Raw genomic sequence first — 21,041 nt, 5'->3', positions numbered from 1 at the left:
TGTCTTTTCACACCATTTGAACAATAAGTCATCACTGGTGGTGGCATCATTGTCGTCGTGGTCATCATCATTTTTGCGATATAGGCCTTAAAGCCTGTTCTAGTTCCATAGTCCACCATTTTCTAGGTCTGCTACGTCTCTCCATCCTTTTAGGCCAGATGCACACAGAATCAGATGTGGCGCAGCTCTTCGTGATGTGACATTTTGCTTTATAGTGTCTCACAATGCCTCATGACAGCTTAACACTGTCTGCTCACGACAACTGATCTGCTGGCTGTGTGGATTTGGAAAACTGGCCTAGGCTAGAAAATGGTGCCAATGAATGAGGACTATCTATATCAGAAATTCTTTGTATTTGGATATCATTTCTTAAGGACGCCTAATAAACCTAAAAATCTATGCAATTGAAAGCATCTTGAAATGAAATACTATTAATGTAGTGCACAAACGTAATTTTGTATGTTATGATACTTCATGAGCCACAATAATGAAATAGTAATATGCATTACAAGAGCGGTATGTTGAAGTTTTCATGTTCGAGGACAAGATTGAAAAAACGAAACGTAGTTGAGCTTTTTTAATTTCCGAGAATTGAAAGAAAACATACTGCTCGTGTATCGTACATTATTTTGTGCGAAGATCGTTTATTACATACCTGAAAGAGGAATTTCTAATTAGTTGCAATGAAATCTCCATCTTGGTTTCTGTTCAATGACGGCAATTTTGGAAAACAAAAATATCTATCTTCAACATTGTTGCTTTAAAATGTTTTCTGTGTTTACTATACTCCAGCAGGCCATGATATACTGTACATCTGTCTTTTTTTTTTTCCCCCAGTCTATAAATGCGAACTTAAAACAAATGGCTTCCTTAATGTTACATGCATCACGAAATGCAGTAACTTTAGTGGAGTTGTAGAGTTTACTTAATTTTTGCAAATATTTAAAAACAATAATTAACAGTGCAATTTAGGTGAAACTGCAGTGGTAAGTTTCCAATTTATAATTATTACTATATTGAACGTCTCTAAAAATAATATGTTAAAAGCCTAAAGCAGTAAAATCAATATGTCACTTAAGCGGAAGAAGAGGGAAATTGTTATGTGTGTTCGGTTGGGAATATTGAATGTGGAATTTTAGACTTACCGAGGGTTGGTTTTGTGCGGAAACCAAGCAAATACGCACGATCTCGCACAAAATATATTAAATCAATAATGCGTAATAGCATAGAGCAAAGAAGTAGACCTACTACAAATTATTATTAATTATTATTCACCTGGTGCTTTCATCTCATTTGCAATTTCCTCCCACATTTTAGAAACCACATTATTGTCGTGGTATTTTTTCAAAATGAGATTTTACAGAATGTATCTTTCCTATATTAAAACAACTAATCTATCCACATCCAGTTCCATTATGAATTATATGCACTACACAACAATAGTATCTGTAGATAGTTGAAATGTACAATTGTGGCTGTGGCTACTGACGCATGCGCAGGCATCAGACTCAGACCAAGTTCATGCAGTCATCCAATGTTGTCTTCTTGTATCTGCTCGCGTCTGATTCTGCGTGCACCACATCATAAGAAATCAATGGGAGACAAGTACCATCAAACAAAATGTTGTGTCGCTCCATGCCACATCTGATTATGTGTGCACCTGGCCTAAGTCTACATTGCCACATTAGTTTGGATATCTGGTATTTTCCATCCTCTGCAGTTGCTCAAAACATTTTATTCTACATATTCTTTTATTCTTGAGTTGGGAGATTTTATTACTAATTCCAATCTTACATCATTATAGGTAATTTTGTCTCGGTGCTTACATCTTTTTACAGGTCTTAAAAACTTCATCTTGACAACCTGTATCTTTGCTTCATCATTTTGTAGTAATCCAACACTTGCTTCCATACATCAGTGAGTGGATCGATATTGTTTTATAAAACTTTAGTTACGTCTCTTTCCTAGTCTTTTTTCCTTAATGTTTTCTTTTAGTCTCGCACATTAACTGAAAATTTGACAGTTTGTTCTGTATGTCTGCTTCTTTTCCATATGATACATAATGTCGCAGGTAATTGATGATTGAAGTCTGTTTTAAAATATGATCATCTATTATCTTCGACCTTACTGTGCTCATTCTGAGCCATGTAATGATGGCCACATACAGTGACTCTACAAAAATGCATGCACGCAGCAATCACTACTGTTAGCTATTATCAAAATAGCATTTATTTCACAAGTAACATTTATGAGTTGTTTGTGAGAACTTGTTTTAAAAATTACTTTATGATTGTGGTCATTAAAGATTAATGTAAAATATGTGGCACCAAAAGAATAAAGATGGATTACGAAAGTAGACAGTTTTTATCAGATCAGACTAATCTGTATTGCTTCACATTAACTAATTGACCTGGTGCTTTATCAGTATGTTTGATTTATCAGCAAACTCTGACAAAATTCAAGAGTTTTAATATAAACATACACTGTGACACTAAATACTAATCGTTTGCAGAGAAGTATCCTGTTGGTAACAGGCTTATAAAACCTGAAGAACGTCTTACCTGTCAACTGTTTCACAGCTACAGAGGTTATGAGAAATATATTGAAGCCCCTCTATGCAGAATTTGGATATTGGGAAAACATAGGGAGCATTTTAGTGCTGCAAATGTAAGACATTATTCGAAAGCAGATAAACATATTATCGATACTTTCCAACGTGTACCAGTGTCAGGTTCTTCAAACACAAGAAATTCTCAAAGCAACAAAGTGAAATTAAACTGAAAGAAAGTGTAAAAATCACTTTATATTATGTTTGTGGTGGATGCATCATGCAATATTACAAGCAATGCTTAGTTATTCGCATTTGTGGGTTACTTCTTAGGTCCAAGAGCAAGTATAGTAATGACCTCATCACTGAGGATGACTCTCTGAAAATTGTAACGTAGGATATTTATGTTTGAGAAGGTAAGATAAGTAGGGAGGAAAAAGCACTAGACGTGATTTTCATGTAAGCAAAGCAGTTAGAGTAAATGTGAAAAAGATTGGATGCAATGGAAATGTGGCTTTGGAGGAGAATGACAAGGTTTAGCTGGACAGACCAGATGAAATACAAGAAAACAGATTGCTAACTTTTTAATTAACAATAAAAGGGTATCCTTTTTTTTTATCATGTTGTAAATTATGTTTTATTTATATCAGCATTGCCAGTGTGCTGGAATTTTGTCTTGCAGGAGTTCTTTTGACAGTAAATCTACTGACACGAGCCTGTCGCATTTAAGCACATTTAAATACCATCGATCTGGACAGGGATCGAACCCGCCACCTTGGGCACAGAAGGCCAACACTCTACCGACTGCACCACCCAAACCGACGCCTTTTTTTTAATCATATTACAATATTACGTCACAATAATTTTCTTAAAATAATTTATGAAGGCATAATTTTGAGGAAGAAGAACAAGAGAAAGATCTCGAAAGATGATTCTGGAAGATACAATAGCAATCATAGGATGTCAAGACTATCGAGAAATGAAAAGAGTATCTGAAAGAAAAGAGAAATGGTTTCACTGACAATGCATTGCCTTTAGATGAAAAGAAGAGAATGAATGTATGAAGATTATATACATAAACATCACGAATATATTTTTTTATTTTAATTTGGTTATCTAATGATGCTGTATCAACTGTTAGGTTATTTAGTGCCAAAAGAATTGGTGATAGCGAGGTGATATTTGGTGAAATAAAGCAAATGATTTACCAGGGATTATCTGGCAGTTGGGAAAACCTCGGAAAAAAACCCAACTAGGTAATCAGCCCAAGCAGTAATAGAACTGATGCCCAAGCACTGTTCTGGATCAGCAGGAAAACATATTACTATCTAAGCTACACCAGTGGCCTCGAATAAATTAAGTCTTACATAATCTATAGAGAGAAAATTTTGAAAAAGTCACACATGTACAAATATAAATGTGTTACATTTGCGCTTATACATTTGAGCATTAAACAATCAATAATATGAGAGAAATCGAAAATATATGTAGATTGTTGCAGAATCACAGAACTTCTAATATATTGTACTTAGTGTAATGCGAAAATAATATGAAGAAATGCTTTTTGTGAAAATGCGTTGCACTCTTGCATTTGCCTATATTACATTCAATAAATATATTCAAAGTCATACTTCAATTTGATCATTTTGCAAGTGATCTGAATGCCATAACATTGCCGCTATTTCTTATCTAATCTCAGTTTATCACTTCATGTCGAAAATAACGGATTTAGATTTGTAGCAATGTAGCTACTCATAACTGTTTGTCAGTAGGTTTCAGAGTTCAATGATTACTTTGTTAAAATTTAATTTAGGGAAAATGGAAAAATGTTTATAATAACATACATCTTATACCTTTTAAATGCCAAATGTTTACAACATTTAATGAAGCTAATATTATATTCATTCATTCATTCATTCATTCATTCAGTGTTCTACTCAAGAGTAGATCTTTCACTGCAAACCCAGCTTCCTCCAATATTTCCTATTTTCTGCCTTCCTCTTTGTCTCCTCATATGATCCATATCTTAATGTCGTCTATCATCTGTTATCTTCTTCTGCCCCGAACTCTTTTCCCGTTCACCATTCCTTTCAGTGCATCCTTCAGTAGGCAGTTTCTTCTCAGTCAGTAATCCAACCAATTCCTTTTCCTCTTCCTGATCAGTTTAGCATCATTCTTTCTTCACCCACTTTTTCCAACACAGCTTCATTTCTTATTCTCTCTGTCCGCTTCACATGTTTCATTCTTCTCCATATCCACATTTCAATTGCTTCTATTTGCTTCTCTTCAAGTAGAACATTATATTAAGCTGAAAGAATATACACCAAAGGTAATTTTTTTTTCCTTCTTACTCTCGCCATTCCTTTTTTCTTTTGCATATCTTTAGTTTATGACATTGCTGAAAATCGACTTGGAGATTTTCATGGAAGTACAGCTTTTCAGTATTAAGTCATTGAAGAATTACCTATAATTTTAGTAAATAAATTAATGAATCTATACTTGAAATCCACAACACTCAGTGGCATTTTACTTCAAATTAGATGAGACGATTTTCTTCATGATTTTCTGGTATTATGTAGAATAAACTGACAAATGAAACAGTGTAGTCCACATGAAAGGAAAAATTATTTCATCAGAAAAATTAACAAAATTATTTTACATTAATGTAACCCAGAAAACGAAGGTTTATCTTCTAGTGTAAACTCATAGTAGCTGTAACATGTTAAACACATTGTATCTGTTGGAGCCTGGTCTGGAAGAAGAGGGCAGTGTGTCGCAATGCTATCTTATGATATATTATGATTATTTCATCTAATTTCTCTTTCTGTAGTAATGCCTATTCATTTATTTTGTTATGTAAAATTCAGTGATAACTATTTTTGCATTATCAGTCGATTGATTAATCAATCAGTTAGGCATTATGGGGCAAGTCAACTCCGTGCAGATTTCGCAAAGTGCCTCCACTCTTTTAATATAATAATAATAATAATAATAATAATAATAATAATGATTTATTTAACCTGGCAGAGTTAAGGCCATACAGCCTTCTCTAACACTCAACTGCGTTACAAAAAACACTACAAATTTACAAAGTACACTACAATTTTACACACAAAACTGAATAAGATAATAATAATAAAATGTAAACAACAAGTAAGTAGAAATCAGACATAATATATAAGATACAGAAAGAAAGAAAAAAGCATAATAAAATGTGAACAGCAGGTCAAAATAAATGGGACATACAAAGTATAAAGTATAAAAAAATAAGACAATTATTGATGATAATAATAATAATAATAATTATTATTATTATTATTATTATTATTATTATTATAAAAATAAGAATAGTAATAATAAAATACTGCAGTACAAAGCATACAATGAATACAATATTTTTAAGTACACACAGTAAGGAAAATTATGATTATATATAGCTCAACTTATCACATTATAGATATACCATTATCGGAAAATATGAAAACAAAAATATAAAATAAGTTAAATATCACTAGAACATTAAAAAAAAATATATATGAATACGTGGAAACATGCAATACAACATTTGTCATAATAGTAAGTTAGTTTGGCAACTCGTCATAAGATAATTTTCTAACTTGGATTTGAAAGATTTCATTGTTCGGCAGCCCTTGACTTCAGGCAGCAGAGAGTTCCAGTGACGAGAGGTAGCAACAGTGAAAGATGAGGAATACAGAGATAATGTGTGAAGTGGAATTTCTAGCGTGTTATCGCGTTGTGATCGAGTATTAATATTATGATAGCGAGGGAGAATATGAAAACGAGTGAATAAATAATAGGGGGATGAAGTGTGCATAATTCGATATAAGAGAGAAAGTTGTTGTTGTTGTTTTCTAATGCCAGGCGTTTGACAATAAAGTCATTTGACCTCTTGCACTCCAATATTTTTCAAAAATATTATCATGACCAGCCAATGAAGCACAGATTTTGAGGTGTTCCGAATCCATTTCTTGTTAAATGGCAAGTTGTAGCCGATTTAAGTGAACACCATATTTTAACGTTTTGGTGGCTACTTCATTCACACACAACCCCCAGAATGTCTGGAGGACCACACCTGCTGTTGGTCGATGGGTCCATTGGACCTAGCTGGGAGATCTTGTTGATCACCAGCTTTCCCTCCTTAAGCCACTGGAGGACGATTTTAGTGCCATAGCAGGTCAGCACTAGGAACAGAAAAGTAGAAAGAGGAGGAAGGAAAGGGAAATGAACCTCTAGGCCTCGAATGCTCTAATGCCGTCGGGATCGAAGAAAGTAAGAGTTCAGTCAGAGGACTGGATAGGAAAGGGTAAAGAGGGAATTAGGTATTGGATAGAGGAAAATTATACCAAATTCAGTCATTAACTCATCAAGCTGACCAGTGCTAATGGATGAGTAGCCCCTCCCTTTAGTTCATCTCGTAAAATTATGCTTACTAACAGCTGCACCACGGGAAGGTAGGGATGGGACATTGGGTATTTGTCCAGGTTGGTTCCTTAAAGCCATCAATGGGAAGGATTAATGGCTCTCCCCCCCTGTATCCGACAGATACCCTTTTACAGCCATAAGAGAGAAGTGAGTGCAGATTTCTCCTCTCATGTAACCTAAGCCATGAAAACTTCTCGAAAGAAGGTGAGATATGATCGTAGTATCGAACATTACAAATGAAGCGGACGCACGCGTTATGAACACGCTGTAGTTTCTGAGTGGAATCAATCCTGAGATCACTGAACAGAACGTCGCAATAATCGAAGTGAGGTAGAATGAGTGTCTGTACCAGCATCTGTTTTAATTTAGATGGATAATGATACAATCCTTTTAGTGAATGGAGAATAGAGAATGCCTTCTTATATGTATATTTAATATGCATATCCCAATTGAGATTAGATTCGAAATGCACTCCGAGATTTTTTACGGTAGAGCTGAACAGGATGATTGTTTCATTCAGTTTCCCATTTGTTTCCATTGCTAGATCTTCTCAGTTGTCAACCCCCATCTCCAGGCATTCTGTTGCGATCTCATCTTTCCATCTCTCCTTGGTCTTTCCAGGGTCTTTTCGTTTGAAAGTAATTGAATAATATTTTCTTTACACTTCTGCTATTATGTCTTAGCCATTGTAGTCTTTTGGCATTTACTAGTTTTGTGATTGGAAGTCTATTGTATAATTTATGGATGCCATTGTTACTTCGAATTTCCCCTTATTTTCAGATGAGATAAAAATTGGACCATCATAAATTGCATTATCATAAATTTAACATAATTTCTTTTTATTACATATCTTGATCTGTCTTCCCTTTTTGTGCTTATATATCATATTGTTCCATGCTTTCTGTCCTTCAGTGTCTGCTCTTTTGTGACACTGACAAGAAAACATTGAAGTCTAAGGTAGTGTTATGATGCATATTATAGTCGACTGTTTTTCTTGTGGTCTGTATAATTTAGTTTGACTTTCGAGTTAGAGTGTGTTATTGAATTGTCAGGTAACCTCGTGCAAAAAAAATTCACGTTAGCTGCGATTTTTTAAGTGTAACATTCTTTTGATTTTAATTGTATTATTGGAAGTCAGAGTAAACTACTTGGAGAAGTGAATATTATACTGTGTAGGCTTAATAGTTTAGAATGAATTGTGTGCGTAAGAAGGGAAAACCATTCATAGCGAGATGTGTGAAGTTATTTTACTGGTATTAAATTGTGCGATGAAGAAGCAAGGCTGAAACTGTTGGTATATAGTAACGGATAGTTCAAGTTTCTGTGGCTGCTATTAAATGGATTCAATAATAGTCCAAAGGCAGGGAGGTAAGAGCTAGCTACGTCCATTGCATTACACATACCAAGGAATGTCTGAGCTAAGGCGAATGTGTTATTAGATAAGATTAGATTATTTATTACATTATAAATTCAGATATACGTATTCAAGGACAACTGAATATAGAACAAGTCAGAATAACAAATGAGAACTTACACCTAGGTATATGGTAAATGTATTTAAATAAGCTTCTTAATAGCCTACAATATATATATATATATATATATATATATATATATATATATATATATATATATATATATATGGTATATATGTACTGAAATATAGTTTCTAGGGAAGGACTACTGCCTAAATAACTAATATTAATCTATACAGTAAAAGCATGTGAACAAAGCTGATTTTTGCGAACAGATTTGAATTTATTTTTGTTGTCTGTTAATATTTTGTTTCTAAGAGTAGAAAATTAAAATATATTCATTATATACACCCTTCTGGAAACACATTAGGGGAACTGATGGCTTATGAAGGTCATTTTTATGTCTTGCATTGATGATATGAGATATTTCCTTCATTATCTACATACGACATCATTAGAAATGTACAGACCCAGAAACAAAATTCAGGTGTACATATTTGCAAGAAAGGGTCAATATTTCGTAATTTCGAAATAAAGGTACCTTATAAGAATCTGTTTTATATGCAGCAACTATTAAAGGAATACTTTTCTTGTATACATAAAAGATTTTGCTGCCCAAAAAATTAAACCATGATATTCCATAATAAAAATAAAATGAAATACCGTACATTAGTTTTAGTGTATTACTGTCAGAAAAAAATTACATTGATCTAGTAGAATAACAGGCTGACCCAAGTTTGGAAAATATATTCATTATTTTCCTTCCAGCTCAAGTGATTGTCAGTTTTAAGACCAAGAAATATTGTACTTTCAGTTTGTTTCAAAAAGTTGCCATCATTTACTATACACAACATCTGAGCTCAACATGTTAGGAACTTGATTGTAATATTTGACTTACCTGTATGAAGTGACAGTTTATTTGCTTTAAACTAGGAAATAAGGCTTCTAAGTACTATATTTTGTTTAGTTTCAAAGCAAAGTACTTTGCTTACTATATAATGCTAGTGTTATCTGCAAAGAGAATTTCTTCAGACGAATTATTTTATAGTTAATATGTTGTTGGTGTATACCAAAAACAGCAATCACCCTAAAATAGAACCTTGAGCAATACTTGTTTTATAATACGTAATATTGATTTGTTTCATTAGTTGCGGAAATTATCTCTATTTTTTGCTATCTGTCTTTAAATATGACGAGACTCACTGTAAATTTTTTATCCCCAATGGCATTTCATGATGAACAATGTATACAGAATGATTATTTACTACATTTTCATGGAGTATTCAAATCGATCTGAATACATTTTCTATACGGAATACGATCTGATTGATTCCTACAAGTACCATAGTAATGCGTTTTATATGGTTATGGGAAAAATGTATGCTTGACTGTATACCCAGGTCATTGCAACCTTGCACCTGACAGCTTTGCGTAATGGTGGTAGCGAGAGCTGCAACATTGCCACAATGATCAATAAAAAACAGCTGACTTAACTTACGCTCAGTTTACTGTTCTGTACAGTTAATTCAAATGGTAATTATTATTTAACTCCATTCTTTATTACTGTTCTCTTAGAAAGGGCAAAAGTGTTTGATGTCCACTGTTATTACATCACCTGCAGGAATTGATATACGGATATATTCTTTCTCCTGCTCATAAAGTTGTCGAGTCTTTCGCATCAATTCTGAAGTCTGACTAGTTACGCAAAGGATTGTCACTACATAAATTATCACTTTCTCTTGCGATATTTCACAGCAGTGCTACAAATTTATTTCTAACTTTACGACACTAACACACAAATGAAGCATGTGCCAGTAAAGCATTGGTTTTTCTGAATTGACGCTGAGCGTAGATTGTGTCCGGATTTTCCCTTCAAAATTCACTGTAGTTCCTTCAGTGGAACAGCAAAACTCGGAGACAAAGTGGCCAACAGGCTTGCAACTAACATATTCAGTTTTCCTCAGCCTCAACTCCCTTGCAAGGACGAGTTTTCGTGTACCTTTTAATTGTTTCTCCTTTAATTTTCCCATTGACATTGACAATGGTCTCGCCGCCCATTTGCTACTTTTGAAAGAGGAAGCTAATGTATGTACATATGTTTAGTCAACAGTCTGAAAACTGGTTGGAATCTGATAAATGGCACCAATAAGGCATCATTCATGAGGAAACTGAGCCAGGAGATAATTGGTAGGGTGGCCAGTTCCATTCCCCATTGCATATATCACATACAAGTAATTAGTAAGTAAACTAATCAGACTTGAGATGAATGCAACAATAAAATTGTTCCTCCTCTGACACTTTTCATTATTTGAGCTGTACCACTTACGTGAGAATCTAATTGTTTTATTCTTTTGCTATATATTATTAATTTTTGTCACACATTCTTTCCTTGAATCCGTATATGAACTTAGATAATTTATCGACATAAAATATTAGGAATCTCTCCCACATAGTTCATTTTTGAACTGCTAGATAACAGCCTGAGAAGAAAACTAAGTACAAGTGCCTGTTTCTTTTACACTAGGGTCTATGTGTGCAGATTTACGCTTTCTTGTATTATTTTACAGTTATTTATGCACAGTTATTTGCGTCCAGTAGACCATCTTTCCCTACCCCACATATCTAAATTGGACATGTTTTATTTCGCTAGATAAGTTACTTTATTATTTTCTTCATATTTTGTAGAAATATTATGTTTTATTTAACGACGCTCGCAACTGCAGAGGTTATATCAGCATCGCCGGATGTGCCGGAATTTTGTCCCGCAGGAGTTCTTTTACATGCCAGTAAATCTACTGACATGAGCCTGTCACATTTAAGCACACTTAAATGCCATCGACCTGGCCCGGGATCGAACCCGCAACCTTGGGTATCATATTTTGTAAATCCTCATATTGCTCTTGAATCTTTTCACTCTATATAATCTATTGTTGATAATGGAATGGAATGGCTGTTTGTAACGACCCCAACGAGTAGGCTATCCTTCTCATCTACGTTTTTTCTCATTTAAGGAAAGATAGAAGATAGAAGCAATCTTCAAAATGTTGTGAATTCATTTAAAATTAACCAATACAAAAAAAAATCCAATCTACACTTCCTCTTTACAGCCCTCTAGATCCAAAGCTATTTTCTGAAACCTCGCAGAAATCCGGCTGGACAAATCAGTCCGAGGTACTGCGCACTTCGCAGCTATAGAAACACTCACTATCTCTCGTATAATTCGGGCCTCGCACCTTCGCATGCGTCGGTTCAGAAAAACCAAGGCTTTACACAGCAGTAACAGCTGATAGAAAATCCTACATTCTGATTGGTTCAGGAGCCGACTTTTTCTATGCTGAAGTTCAGGAGGCTGCCGCTTTTTCATAGGAATGGTTGCCAATGCAAATAACTGTCAAATCCAAGTTACAACGGCCTGGGTGTAGTTCATTATAATGACCTCAGAAATAAATTTATTGTTAGGTGTGAGAGGTGAATTTCTCTCTGGGAAACTTCTTGAATTCATCACAGAATATCTATGCAGTGACGATTTCATGCTGATTTTTTTGTCCTCCATGTAGCAGCTTTGATTTCTTCAATGTTCTGCACACTTTCCTAAGTTTTTCTTCATTATGTGTTTATAGGACGAAAATGTATATAGTGATGCACTGCTCATTTTGTTCATATTTTCAGTTCATTAGCCTATGTCGTTCTTAATTTTTTCGTTTATTTTGTGTATTATTTCAAGCTTCTCAATATGCGTTTCTCTTAACAGCACTAAGCATAAATTTTTAAAGTCACATAGATTCTTATGAGAGAATCAGTCTTGTTTAGGCTGATATACGTAGGACTAAACAAACTCAATCGGATTGATAAATTTTAATAGTTTTGTTTTTGAAGTTAAAATTATCAATAAGCTAGAATTAAAGATAGTTCAGACTTCAGATCAAAGACGTAGGTTCAGATGACCTGAAATCTCGAAGTGAGTGGTTGAGGTTTGAGCTTCAGGGAGGAATTGAATTTATGCATGTTTATAATTATTTTTAGTCGAAAGGACAAAATCAGTTACTTCATTTTCTCGGCCCAATTTTGGATACTTTTACCCAATATAGCTACCGTAGGCCTATATGTAAATCTTTACCTTGTGTAGATATCTAAGAAATTGTTATGTATCATGACAGGGTACTTTCAGACACCTGATGATACGATCAGTTGTCCAAGGTTACGAACAAAGTTCAATCATTCATAAGGCATAAGGTAGAAAGTTGCGAGTCATTCATTCAAACCGATTCAGACCACATTCAGACACGCGTTGCTGCCATTACTGACAAGATGGTTTCAACCAAGGCAAGTATAACGATCACGAAACTTAGGTTAAGTCACATATAACATTAAAATATTCCGGGTGAAGTAATTAAAAAGAAGAAAGAAAATTGAATTTAAATTAATGAAATTACATCATATAATATTCTGAATAACATACTAATTGCCAACGGATGACAGTGTAAAAAAGATAACCTATAAATCCATTATCACACATGATTATCCTTTGGGTACCGGTAGATAATTTGAAACCTATTTTTTACACTGGATGTTTCACATATTTCTTAGATTAGTAAGGTAATTAGATAATCTCACACTTTACAATTCCTTATTTTAGACGTAGTTCTGATAATTATTCACTATTGCAGGTAACATCAGCCTCACAGCTGGAGTCAGACAGCGTCTTTGAGATGATGAAGAAACGGGTTGCAGCCAATCCAGACAAAGTTAAGAAGATAAACGGCGTTTTCCAGTATAATATAACCAAGGGTGGAAGCCAAGTTGCTACCTGGAGTACGTATTGTTAAGATTGTTTCACTGTTCCTTTTGGGGTTATGTGTTACTAAGAGACAAACGTGATATTTACTTACATTGGCTTTTAATTAGGTTAATATATCACAATATCACACAAAACGTTGATTTTATTGATATATTGTAATCTCCACTTTCATAATTCTCAAGAGTAAATTGGTCAACTTCTGGATGAGAATTCAGGCACGAGATTTAAAACGTAGGTGGTGTCCAATATGTTGCGGGGGGGGGGGGGGGGGAGTTTTTTTTTTTCTCTTAAAAAAGTGATACACCTACTTGAGCCTATTCTTCAGAGTAAAAAGTAGTTAAAGAGTACCCATTTATTGTTGGAATTTTGGGCTGCCCACATTTTAATATATATTGAGATTCAAATTCCTCAGTAATATCCTAGATCATCTAGGGTAATATCACGAATTGACAAGTATAATAACTTTATTATGTTACTATTCTTGTCAGCCCCTGTATTACTGAAAGGTTCAGTTCCTATGTTCGTAATTCTCCAGAAGAACTACGGTACAACAAAGACTCTGTATCTCTCTCCTTCCCCTACTAATTACCAACATAACATACGAGAAGACCAAGTCGATTATCTCTAGGGAAATGGTCTGTTTTCTAGCATTGTATACTGGACTTTCGCGTATTACCGTACCGGTATATTAGTTATAAATATGCGGAGAAGGGAGGTGCATCTCGTAAATAAGTCTGTACCTTCCAGAGGAATACAGAGTTAATTCATATACATAAGCTGTGTTTTCCAGAAAGCATACCTGCATTAAGTACCATAGCAGTAAAAACTTACCTTCGTAGGCCCTACTATCTCCAGGTTCAGAATTGCCAGCAACAATGTATCCTGGTGTTTTTTGAAGTTTTTATTTCAGGTATTCATAAAAGTGAGATAGAATGAAAAGATATATTTCAAATATCTATGTTCATTTTACTAATTTTATACAAGCCTCATCACTATTATTTCCAAAACTTCGGTAACTCTTATTGTAAAAGCTGCGATTTCTTATTAGGCCCTAAACACAAATAGTGTCAAATTTTATTTATTTTCTACAAGATTTTTAAGATTGTAGGTGTAACAAAGAAGAAACTGACTCCAGTGACCACTGTTACTTTCTGAGTGTTTTCTTAAATGTCAAGACTTGTTAGTTTTAAAGTTCATAAACATAGACATATTACGAACAGTCTCCCTAGACTGGCTGTGTGTTACCTTTCCATTCATTCTGTTCCATGCTGGCGACATGTTTAAATGAGAGAAGACAATATTTCCATAGTGTTATGAGCCATAAGTAAACCCCACTGGGATAATAGCCAGACTGGAGAATCACATGCTGAACACTCTCACACACCGTATGTTATCAGTAGCAATTTTTGTTTCTGCATAAGTAGGGCTGGAGTTCAGGTGTTTTAAATTTAACTTGCAAGAAAATTATTTTAACTATAAAATCTATAAATTGACCAGCACCATGGTTATGAAATTGTTGAGAATTTTAAATTAAAATGTGAAAATTCACTTATGAAGGAAGTGTTAATGAGTAAGCTCAAATCGAAATCTCCCGTCGATTAATTATGAAATTAAAACTTGAATAAAAGATTATGACCTTGAGTAGATAGTGCTTACTCTGCAGGTGCTGGATATTAGGTGCATCATCTGATCTCATGTGACAGTAGCCTATATGTATTCACTTTGGATGGCAACTGAACTACTCTCTTCAAATATGCGCTGTAGCTTTTTAATGCAACATTCCGAGTTAAGTTTTTGTACCCATACAGTTAGTATTCACAGCTAGTTTTTTTATATTTGTGTGTGCTATGGAGATCTGATGGTGTGCATATTCTGAGGGGAGGTTTCGACATAGGCTTATAGATAATTCTCTTGTTAGTGTGAAGCTAAATTTAAATGCACAGTTGCAGATGTGATAGTTTACTGTTTTACGACATATTGCCGATTTTCTTCTTTATAAATATTATTTTAAATAAGTTTGTTAAAATTGTTTCTCTATATTAATTCATATGTTTTTGAAGTTTTGAACTGAAGAGCATTTTGAATTTGAATAAAACCATTATTGCTTTCCTATGGCTATGTGTCATAGCATTTATTATTTCCAAGAACTATTTCTAGTGTAAGTGAAATAGTAGTAATGCATATTATCTTTGTTGACAGCTGTGGATCTGAAGAAAGCTGATGTATATCAGGGAACTCCAAAATCTGGCAAGCCTGACTGCACACTTACCCTTGCTGATGGAGATATGGCAAGCATTGTAAGTTCTCATTTTGCACTAATCTTCCTTCCAAAAATAAAGAGGTGTGGTTCTTGAGATTACAGTCGAGTCTGTATGTTTCCTTAATAGCTTCTCAACCAAAGTTAGATAGGCTATTTATTAGGAACATCCTTTCATTGGAAACTACGCGTGTAACATGATGGCTAGTCATGCTTCTAATAGCATAACATATTGTAAAACTGACATAGGTACGTTTGATAGCACAGTAATTTTTGTTAAGGTCATTAAATGCGAAAATTATAGTCGCGTTGCTGTTATTTCCGGCATGACTCCTCCTCTTTACTTACGCCTTAGGAAGTGAAGGCTTTATAAAGTCTAGGTAGGTAATATTCGCCATTTTTGTTCTTTCGTTACCAAGCTACCGGACGAATCTATTTGCCGCACTGTTAAACATTATCATGTCATAGCTCCTATGATAATAAATCAAACACACTGTAATTGAGCGACAAAGAACGTCCTCGTGTGCCTTTTGTGAACGCCAACGAAAGAGCCAAAATGGCGGGCGATTATATTAAGTATTTATCGAGCCTTAGGAAGTGCATAACATTATCAGCAGCGAATCACAAGACGCACACGTTTAAATGTATCCGACCTGCAACGTGATTGGCTGTCGGAAATAAGAGCGATGAGACTATAGTAAAACAAATGGAATGAAAAAAATCCATTCTTTGTGAATCGTTCAAATTTAAGAAACGAAAATTGTGATAAAAAAAAAAAGTACTGTTGAGAGCAAAATGAAGAAATTTTGATTTAGAAGAGTTTGTTTCTAGTTTTACACATGATTGCAATTGCTGGCTGACGTATCGTTTCCTATGTATCACGATTAACTACAATTTGCACACTTTCTTGGAGCTATCAAAATGATTATAGATATTCACAGTGTTCATTACATTTTAATACACAGACTGCTATTCAGTTCTATATCCAGGCCATTATAACCTTGCACTCAACAGTTATTTTTGTTGAAAACCCTTCCCATGAAAGTTGAAGAAAGCTATGCAGTAGCTTTCTGAACGAATCAGAATATAGCATCTTTTAACAGCTGCTATCCAGAGCTTTGCTGTGTTGTTATTGTGATACTGCTATGTGCGTAATTTGTGTGTTGTAAATTTATAAATATTTTATAGTGCAGCTGTGAAATATCACAAAAAAGACATCTAGTTAGAGAATTATAATTCAATGGCGTGAGAATCCTTTCTATAAAAGTGTAGTGTTAAATAGTTAGGCATCATCAATTTTACGAGTAGGAGAAGGAATTTTTATATATGGGGGTCCCTTCAACATTTTCATTGTTGTTTAGTCAACTGTCCCGAAGACAGGTCTGGACCCCACAAGTGACACCAACAAGGCATCACTCATGATGCAACTAGGCCAGGAGATAATGGGATGATGTTTCGAAGGTTGGATTTGCATTCATTTTCAGGCGAAAAACAGTTTTCACTGAGCAGACTACTCACAGTAACACTAAAACAGCAAAAAATAGTAAAACTGTGCCTTCTTCATAAGTTCAAAGTAGCACAATACATGTGTAAAGCTGGACAAACTGGCCAAACATTTCCATCTTTCAAATAAAATAATCTCATACTCGATAGAAAACCATCAGAAGCTGAACATGTGGTCTGCTCAGATCATCCCGCTCGACCTAAACATTCCCAATATTGGTCACTATCATCAGAAACGAAGTTGCTAAACTTAACGAAAAAACTTGTCAATAACCTGTCTTCTGTTAATTGGACCACATTATGCAGAAAGGAACCAACCCACAAACAAATTTAATGTCTCTAATTAAATAATTCCAAGGATCCATATTTTGAACGAAGATACTTCATATAATACGTTTCTGGTTAAAGTAGTATGTAGTTACATTCATAAATAAATATATCACTCATGTTTAACTTTAAAGTGCATTTTTCTCAGTTTAGGTATAATGTGGGCTGGTTTCTTTCTGCAAAATGTGGTCCAATTCTTCCTCAGTCTGCTATATGGTAGCATAGTTGCTATTTTTTTTACAATTCTACAGCCTCTGTATTTCATTATTGGTTATTCGCCCGGAACTGTATCAGCCTCTCACTTCCATGTCTGTATTGTTACCTGAAGACTAAGATACATCCAAACTTCGAAACACTGTAAAATGTGTTTACTTTTCAGCAGTGTGAAAAAGTTCATTTGATGAAACTTATTATAAATTATCAGTTATGTTCATTTGGATTATATGAAAGGCAAGGATATTCAAGTACACAGGAAAAGTAACTTACAGCACTATGACGTCATTACTACAAAGAAAAATGTGCAGTTACCATGAGCAGAAGCAGTGCAACTTCGAGAATGGTCTTTGACTACTGATGTTCACTGCATGCTGTAGTCTCTGCCCCATGTGGATCTCCAGAATCCCACCTAGACTCCCTTATTATTTTTACCCAGTGTCATAGAAAACGGGAAATGTTTATAATGTCTTAATATTTGTGATATAATTGGATAACTCCTATTGTCTTGACATTTGACAGGAAATGGTAAGGAAAATAAATGGTGACAGTTCACGAAATACATGCACATACAACTGTCTAATTTTGTTTCTGTATCATATATATTGCAGTCACATTGTTAATATTGCGTGAAGATCTTTTGAAATGTTTAGAATTTGTAAGATTCTATGATGCAGTAACAATAGTATTTATTTAATGTATTGCATTATTCGTCTGTGTAGGCATCTGGAAAACTGAATCCCCAGACTGCTTTCATTCAGGGCAAGTTGAAAGTGGCAGGCAATATCATGCTCACACAAAAACTATCTCAGCTACTAAAAGAAGAATCGAAACTGTGAAGATGTCAACACTTAAGGTCCTCTAATTCTCTTCAGCTGGGTGTTGGATGGGTGTATGGTATGGTGGATTTTATACTTTTTGTGTGTTGTTAAAGATTATGCATTTGTTAAAGTTTTAGATGTGTATATATTGATGTAAAAGAAATATTTTTTGTAAGGTCAACATTGTTTTTATTAAATACGTATCTTCAGTCATACAGTATACAAAGTCATTCATTCCTTGGAGCCTCCCCTTTCCTTCTTCCCACTGTGCGCCTTGCTCAGTTTTTCGTATTTGGACTTGCTGGAGTACCATAGCAGGAAAGGAATGGCCAGTGATGGCAGTGTCATGACTGCAAATGCTCCCCAATCCAGCTGAAAAATAAACATTGCTGCTAAGTTACTTGAATAGGTCTGAATAACACTGTATTATTACATTGTAATAGCTGATTTACTTGACAAAAATCTACATCGAAAATTTTAGTCACTGATTTATGAAACTCCATTACATCATCAATTATGGATTTTGACTTGCTGTTGGTCTACTGCACTTGAAAGAACACTATCCAGGCTAAGATTTACCAGCCATTATTCGCAACTCAAAACTGTTTTTGTTTGCTAAAGCTTTAAATTTTGGATTTCTTTCTTTTTCCATCTAGCATCCCAATAGTACTTTGCTAGCTGGGTTGCCACTCAACATTTGGATGTAGCAATAGCCTAGTATGATTGAAAGTGTGCGTGCATTTGTCATACCCTCCACATCCATAGGTCTTTCTTTGTAAATTGAGGTTATGATGTTTGAAACTATTTCAAGTACAGATTTTTCAATACATACCAACTCAAGATTTACAATTCTTAAATAACTTTCTGAAATTAATATGCTTATACAGGCTGCAGTATACACTACTGATATTTAGGGCATCAGCTGTAACATAGCACTTAGGCAATTATTGTAGGCTCTAATCCCACTTAGAGCGAGGATGTTTATTCATCTAATGTCAAGTCGGGAAATCCCAAAAATGAACTAGCAAGGAAACTCCAATAAGGATAAGGAAAGCATTTGAAACATACACAGCTACGCTTGTAACTTGACAATTCGTATAAGATTATTCCATATAGACTACTGTATACATAATAGTAATTTACGAGTGGAAAGTTTAGGGCCTGAGACTCACCACATGTGGAGAGAACTTCTTGTCGTAATCTCGGAATGCTATTATCAGTCCCTCACCTGGCTCACTGGTCACAGCCACCTGTAACTGTGTGAACAAAAAATAATTTAGTAATTTCTATTAGGCTTCTAACTGCCAGGTAATTTTTTTAATGGCTACATTTATTCATGCTTTTCATTTCTAACGTTCTGCAAACACAAGGAAAAGACATGAGAACAATTTTTTTTTATTTGGTTATTTAAGAACGCTGTAACAACTACTGGGTTATTTATTGCGATGGAACTGACGATAGTGAGATTGTATTTGGTGAGACGAGGCCGAGGATTCGCTATAGGTTATCCTACATCCGCCTTATGGTTGGGGAAAACCTCGGAAAAACCCAACCAGGTAATCAGCCCAAACAGAAATCGAGCCCATGCCCGAGAGCAACTCTGGATCACCAGGCAAACACACTATTGTCCGAGCTATGCCAGTGGCTAAGAACAACAATGAGAATAACAGCGACTACAGAAGTAACAATATTAGCAGAGACTTAAAGTCCTAAACGTGCAGTAGACAAGGTTCATCCTATGTTTATTATAGTCTTGACTATTAATCTTTTCTATTAAACAAAGTGAAAACTGGAATTCTGTGTCTGACACTGTTAATTTTATTGTTGAATAAAAGACATGACGTTACACGCAAAGGTTAATTGAATAATGAAATTATGTTTATGACAAGATGGGAAATCTTTATCAAATCATGGCCTTTGGGGTAGCTATGTAATTTTAGCCTACAAAAGTTTCATCCACTCTTCAGCTAACAACTTACCTCAGACGAATCTTCCGTAGGTCTGTAGTTAACTTCTGCTGCTGTGAAGTTGAAGTAACCGTACTTTCTGGGTCTGACCACTACTACATGAGAAACGTTGGTTCCTGGAGCAATGCGGTCAAGCTTGATATTAAGCTGTCCGCCCACTACGGTAAAAGCTTCTGGGTGAAAGCTGTTGTCACTCAGCTGCACACTAAGGGCAGCACTTGAACCAACATTATAGAGTGTATACTGTAAAGATAAACACAATTATTTGTACAAATATAAATACCTTCTAAATAATTAGTATGAAGTGTAACTGCTACAAACCTTGACGACTATATCCATGTCTTCTACCAGATATTTGTTCAGAATTTGTTTCGATATAAGTAATCTAGCACCTGTTTCTTCTTCCTCATTTCCATTCACAGAAGCCGCTAAGGCCACAACTAAAACCACCAAACTTTGAAACTTCATCGTGCTGTTGTAAATTCCGAACTATGGTGTTCAATACGAAGTCCTCAATGTGCTATGCACATGTGTACGTCTAACCTTTACGATTCAACTGTATCTTATCACCTGTTAACCTACAAACACTTCCAACTCCGTGCCAACTCATCTGGTGAATGAACGAATAGAGACACAAGCTCCTCTCATTATTATCGTATTCCGGTTCCTATACAATGTTGCCAATATGT

General features: G+C 34.8%; 2 protein-coding genes across 2 annotated transcripts in view; one reads left to right on the top strand and one right to left on the bottom strand.

Annotated features, from left to right (window-relative positions):
* Window positions 1-18,598, top strand: part of Mfe2 (peroxisomal Multifunctional enzyme type 2) — a 50,683-nt gene extending 32,085 nt beyond the window's left edge. Inside the window, exons 15-17 of the mRNA XM_069843799.1 lie at window positions 13,134-13,278; window positions 15,464-15,561; window positions 18,287-18,598. Coding sequence (XP_069699900.1) covers window positions 13,134-13,278; window positions 15,464-15,561; window positions 18,287-18,403 — 360 coding nt within the window. The 3' untranslated portion in view covers window positions 18,404-18,598. The remainder of the gene's footprint in view (window positions 1-13,133; window positions 13,279-15,463; window positions 15,562-18,286) is intronic.
* Window positions 18,551-20,968, bottom strand: SsRbeta (signal sequence receptor beta). The gene is made up of 4 exons (XM_069843801.1): window positions 20,674-20,968; window positions 20,365-20,595; window positions 19,558-19,641; window positions 18,551-18,757 (listed from the first exon to the last, which is right to left on the bottom strand). The coding sequence occupies exons 1-4, from the start codon at window positions 20,818-20,820 to the stop codon at window positions 18,617-18,619; spliced, it is 603 nt and encodes a 200-aa protein (XP_069699902.1). The 5' UTR covers window positions 20,821-20,968; the 3' UTR covers window positions 18,551-18,616.
* Between the last annotated feature and the right edge of the window lie 73 nt (window positions 20,969-21,041).

Source organism: Periplaneta americana, chromosome 13 (genome assembly GCF_040183065.1).
Source record: "Periplaneta americana isolate PAMFEO1 chromosome 13, P.americana_PAMFEO1_priV1, whole genome shotgun sequence".
Taxonomy (NCBI): Eukaryota; Metazoa; Arthropoda; class Insecta; order Blattodea; family Blattidae; genus Periplaneta; species Periplaneta americana.
This window is presented reverse-complemented; position numbering and strand designations above follow the sequence as displayed.